General features: G+C 41.1%; 1 protein-coding gene across 1 annotated transcript; it reads left to right on the top strand.

Moving 5' to 3' along the window:
* Positions 1-3,697: 3,697 nt before the first annotated feature.
* On the top strand, positions 3,698-4,753 carry LOC124798906. Its single transcript, XM_047262436.1, has one exon. It carries the CDS (start codon positions 3,698-3,700, stop codon positions 4,751-4,753), a length of 1,056 nt encoding a protein of 351 aa, XP_047118392.1.
* The last annotated feature ends 1,544 nt before the right edge of the window (positions 4,754-6,297 follow it).

Below are 6,297 nucleotides of genomic sequence, written 5' to 3'. Positions count from 1 at the left end.
CACACTGTAACAGTGTGATTACCTGTAAATACCACATTAATGCAATAAATGCTCAAATTGATGTGGGCCACGGTATGGTGCTTCAACAACCAATCCACCTGTCATGAAATATGCTATTCAATACTGCTTCAACCACATGTGACCAATGTGCCAGACATCCATCTTGTGGGAAGTATATCGCCATTTTGTCATGCAGTGAAACATCTTGTAGTAACATCGGTAGAACATTACGTAGGAAATCAGCATACATTGCACCATTTAGATTGCCATCTATAAAATGGGGGCCAATTATCCTTCCTCCCATAATGCTGCACCATGCATTAACTTGCCAAGGTTGCTGATGTTCCAATTGTCGCAGCCATCGTGGATTTTCCATTGCCCAGTACTACATACTATGCCGGTTTACGTTACAGCTGTTGGTGAATGACACTTCGTCGCTAAATAGAACGTGTGCAAAAAATCTGTCATCGTCCCGTAATTTCTCTTGTACCCAGTGGCAGAACTGTACATGATGTTCAAAGTCGTCGCCATGCAATTCCTGGTGCATAGAAATATGGCATGGGTGCAATCGATGTTGATGTAGCATTGTCAATACCGACGTTTTTGAGATTCCCGATTCTCATGCAATTTGTCTGCTGCTGATGTGTGGATTAGCTGCGACAGCAGCTAAAACACCTACTTGGGCATCATCATTTGTTGCAGGTCATGGTTGATGTTTCACATGTGGCTGAACACTTCCTGTTTCCTTAAATAACGTAACTATCTGTCGAACAGTCTGGACACTTGGATGATGTTGTCCAGGATACCGAGCAGCATACATAGCACATGCCCATTGGGCATTTTGATCACAATAGCCATACATCACACGATATCGACCTTTACCAATTGTGGAAAATGGTCCATTTTAACACAGGTAATGTATCACGAAGCAAATACTGTCTGCACTGGCGGAATGTTATGTGATACCACGTAATTATACGTTTGTGACTATTACAGCGCCATCTATCACAAAGCGAAAAAAGTGGTCCAACTAAACCTTCATATTTCTTTACGTACTACACGAATATGTAATAAAACATGGGGGTTCCCATTTTTAAAAATGCAGTTGATATCCATTTGACCTATGGCAGCGCCATCTAGCGGGCCAGCCATAGTGCCGTCTGGTTTCCCCCTTCAAGCTACACAAGTTTCATTCTTTGTACTTATTTCGTTTGATGCTTATTTCGTGAGATATTTGCCTGGTTACTATCAATGTACCATCCTGTATATTTCAGCAAGATTACTGAACAGATGGTACACAGATGTTTGAATATGCCTTATTTTTGCATGATCAATAAAATCTTTCCAAGCTTGCAACGTAAACTGAGAACCTTTGTCAGATAAAACTGTTCTAGGAATACCCATCTGAAGAAAATGTGTGTTTTCAAACTTAGAAATGATCTGCTTACTGGTAGCTTTCTTAAGAGAAAACAGCTTTACGAACTTCGAAAATACATCAACCACTACAAAAACATAACAAAATCCATTCTAAGACTTAGACAAAGGTCCATAAACATCCACAGATATGAGATCTAGGTTACTATTAGGCAGCATGTTTTGCATTTGGCCTCTACTTGTTTGGTTACTTACTTTCACTCTTTGATGTCTGTCACAGCTGGAAATCTTCTTCTTGACTCTTCCTTCCTACGTTATAACAGATGTGTCCTTGAATCTTTTGTGTACATTTGGTTGATCTACAATGACCAAAACTTTCATGTGTATAAGTAATTAAAGTATCAATACATCACTCCAGCCAACATAGTTTCCAGTCATCTGAGTCGGTCTTATGTCTCCTGAATAAAACACCCTTGTATATCCTATAATATTGTTCTGTACTTTCTCCTTCCCTCTTACCCAATATGCTCCTAACCAATTTCCAATTTTGATCATAATTTTGATACCTGCAGATGTCTTTGCAAATTTTCAAGATCTCTTTGTCCCCTTTTGCACTTCTCAAGAACGTGATTTTAAACTCTTTCTCTCCTTTTCCAAAGTTATTAGATGATTCACTCTGTAAAGGTAACCTAGACAAAGCATGAGCGGGCACATTGTCTGTGCCCTTAATGCATCTGATTTTGTAATTGAACTGCTGTAAAAACAAGGCCCAATGAGTAATTCTGTAATGGTACAGCTTACACACCTGGAGATAACATAATACTTTGCAATCAGTATAGATGATGACACTGTGACTTGATAAATAATTTTTAAAATTTTTCAATATACAGCCAAAAGTTCTTTCTCGGTTACAGTGTATGTCTTTTCATGCTTCTGCAATGCTCTACTAGCAAATGCAAGAGATCTGTGTTCAATAACACCTTCAACTTCAACCTCCTGAAATAAATGAACACCCAAACCAACATCACTACTGTCTGTCATAACACAAAAGGGAGAGACAAACCCGGTCTCAACAATATCTGACTTTCACACAACTACCCTTCAATCTCATCAAAAGCATACTGACATTCCTGATTGCAATCCCAAACAGTATTATTCTTCAAAAGTTCAAACAGGCATGAAGTATTTAAAGCTTGGCTGGTACAAAATTTTCTATACAATCCAGTTAACCCAAAAAATCATTTTTTGTTCAAGGAGTAGCAAAATTATCAATAACATTGTCTGTTTATCAGGTGCAATTTCCTTCTCAATGTAACATGCCCTAAAAATTTAATTTCTTTTACACCAAAATTACACTTACTTATTTTCAAAGTCAAACCCTCTGATTCCAATTTTGAAAACACTTTTCTTAACAGTTCCAAATGTTGTTCCCAAGTGTATTCAGTGACCAAAATGTCAACATACACAATTAATTTTGAACTCACTTCACTTCCCAAGACAGAATCTAGAGCTCTTATGAATTCAGATACAGATACATTTAGCCCTAATGGCACCACACAGTATTTGTTTGGACTCTGCTACTCACTCCAACTACCATCTAGTGGCAGCTTCAAACTGGGCAGGTCAGACTGTTCAGTATAGTCTGCTCCCTGTCAGGAGAATTTGCAACCTATGTGCAGAAGTGGATCTCCCAAGTCCTTTGTGCGCACAGGTAAGATTAGCAGTGGTAACGGCCAAGCAGGTAGCCGTGAGACCCCGTAACAAACGGGCGTGTATGTCTTCCAGCTAAGCTAGGAGCCGCAGTTGGCGCACTGCCTGTGCAAGTTGTAAAGTTTAATGTAATAAACACTTACACCAGAACACTTGTTCCATCCAGTTATTGTGAGTGCAAACAAGGGGAGGACAGTGAGTCCTCTCTCACTACACACTCACACTCCAATGTGCCGCCATGGAAGGAAGAGCTCGCATGCTCATATTTTGGTTCTCTGGGCCGGATATAGCGACCACACAGAATTTATGTTCATGCGGATTTATTTTCCGGTATTTGTGAACTTCTAAAAAACCACATGCAAGCTGCGCACATTATTGGTTTCGTTGTTGACCAGTATCAAGTGTCCCAAGGCCTGTTCGGGACTTCAACAATAACAGCCTTAACAACAGCGATCGGGGACATATTTGTGAACATTTAATGTGTCTCTAATTCAAATGTGAGAGGCACAGAAACGTGTCAGTGCCAGCATCATCGGTGACGTCACCTCCTGCTCACGCCGAAACTTCGCGCTGACAGAGAATGCAGCGCCTGCCATGCCAGCTGCCAGTGCCCATGACGCCACTGCTGTTCCAGTCTGTACTGCCTCGTATTGCTGCTGCAGCCTGGCAAGTGCAATTGTTAGCTTCCTGCTATCATCTTCCTGGTCCTAAAATGGAGCCCTCAGAGAAAACAAGATTAGTCAAGCAGAGAGGTGTAGCAAAGGCAGCTCTCGCGTGCTTAGCGAGCTTTGTGCAGTGTGCAGACAGTGTCAGCATCAAAATGTTGGTATCAAAATTAAGTCAATTGACTCGAATTCAGACTGATTTTGAGTCATCTCAAACATGGCAGGAAATTGAAGACGAATCAGCAGATCGTAGTAAGGACAGGGCAGAATTCGAGGATTCGTGGGACTTTGTTGAATCCACTAAAAAGGGTTCAATGAAGAGGTACACCCAGCTTCCGAAGCCCTTGGGCTCGAATCCATTAGGCAGTGTCAGTTCTTTGAAACTACCCGCTATTAACTTGCTAAATTTTGAAGGTCACTACCTTAAGTGGTCATCATACAGGGATACGTTTTTGAGTCTCATTATGAATAACAATTCAATTGATGATGTTCAAAAACTTCATTACCTTAATTCGTCTTTGCAAGGTGAAGCTAAAAACCTATTGAAACATATACCTGCCACAGCAGGAAATCTATTGATAGTCTGGGGACTTATTACGCAGAGGTATGATAACCCAAAAATAATTGTAGCCAAACATGCTAAGGCTTTGATGGCCTTACCTACAGTCGGCCATGGCGCAGCCGCAGCGAGCGATTATAATCAACTAATTAATCATATATGCAGCCATTTGAAGGCCTTAGAAGCTCTCAAACCTGATGTTCCACTTCATGAAGTTATTCTTTCGGAAGAGATTCTGTCTAGTATGCGACCCACAGATTGTCATGAGTTGGAGGTAAAGATGACTGGGTCAACATTCACCACATTAAATCAACTAATAATTTTTTCGGAAACAAAATGTCAGGCCCTTGAGGTGATCAGGTTCAGGGATAACACCTCAAGGGATTCGCAGGGAAATGCCAATAATGCAAATCAAACGAGACGTGATGAGGGCTCATCTCGCTAATGCTGATACTGAGGAATCACATAATTTTTAGTGAACCTCACACTATCACTAAATGCAAAAGGTTTCAATCACTAAATGTCGATAAGCGGCGGGCATATGTGACAAAAAATAAGCTTTTTTTTTGTGCATCCGCTCTGGTCATTTCTCGACTAAATGCAGTATTTCTCCTTGTAAGACCTGTAAAGGAAGGAGCGACATACTGCTCCACTAGCCTGCTGAACAAGGAATGGGCAGAATAGCAAACCAGGAGGCCATTCCTTCGGAAAGCAAACATCCATTGTAATGTTTTGTTGGCAACAGCTATTGTCAACATTAAGGACAGCATGGGTAGACAGCAGGTTTCCAGAGTTCTGCTAGATAGTGCGAGTCAGCTATCCTTTATATCTAACAGCATGGCAGAGAAATTAAAACTGAAACGAAATAAACATCCATCTCCTGTGAAAGGCATAAACAATTCCTTTGCACCCTCCGTGTCTTACACTTGTGATGTTGAACTGTCGTCTAGGCTCAACGATATTCGTGTCAGAACCACTTGTGCTATAGTAGATTATGTCACCAGTGACTTACCAGCGAGCAAGATAGACACAATGTCCTGGAGTATCCCATGTAATCTTCCACTTGCTGATCCAGAATTCAACAAGCCTGCCACAGTAGACTTAATTCTTGGTGCTGAGATTTTCTTTGATGTTGTTTGTAAGGAAAGGCTGGTGAAATCAAGACATCCTTCACTGGTCGAAATAAGATTTGGCTGGATTTTGTCTGGTAGGATGCCTTCAGCTGCATGCAACATGCCTCATTCTACAGTGACCTCGTGCTTGTTAGAGGTGACAATTTAGATGCCAACCTGCAAAGTTTTTGGGAGTTAGAGTAACTGTCTATGAAAACGATGAGTAAGCAGGGTAAAATATGGGAGGCTCACTTTCAACGCTACATGGCACGAGATGAAGAAGGGAGATTTGTGGTTCGACTACCAGTGAAACCTGACTGTAAATCCTAAGGTGAATCACGACAACGGGCCTCTCGGAGACTGGCGCATCTTGGGAGGAGATTTAAAAGGCAACCGAATCTGCAGTAGGAATATGCTGCATTCATGCATGAATATGTTGAACTGGAACACAGGGAGATCTCTAAATCTCAAGGTATTATTGGTCCAAGCTGTTACCTTCCACATCATGCTGTCTTCAAAGAATGCAGCTCCACTACTAAGTTGAGGGTAGTATTTGATGGCTCTGCTGCCACTTCTAATGGAGTATCTCTCAATGATATCTTGATTGTTGGTCCCACTGTCCAGCCAGATTTATTTTCCATTATTATAAAATTTCGCTCCTTTAATGAGGCTCTGTCAGCCAACATAGCAAAAATGTATTGTCAAGTGTCAATCCATCCTGATGATAGGAACTTCCAGAGAATTCTGTGGTGTGAATCACCGTCTGAACCAGCGCAAGAATATAGACTAATGCACACTCACTTATGGAACCACTCCCGCTGCCTTTCTTGCTACCATATATCTTCAACAGTTGGCTTTGGAAAATCAAAATAGTTTT

Source organism: Schistocerca piceifrons, chromosome 5 (assembly GCF_021461385.2).
Source record: "Schistocerca piceifrons isolate TAMUIC-IGC-003096 chromosome 5, iqSchPice1.1, whole genome shotgun sequence".
Classification (NCBI taxonomy): Eukaryota; Metazoa; Arthropoda; class Insecta; order Orthoptera; family Acrididae; genus Schistocerca; species Schistocerca piceifrons.
This window is presented reverse-complemented; position numbering and strand designations above follow the sequence as displayed.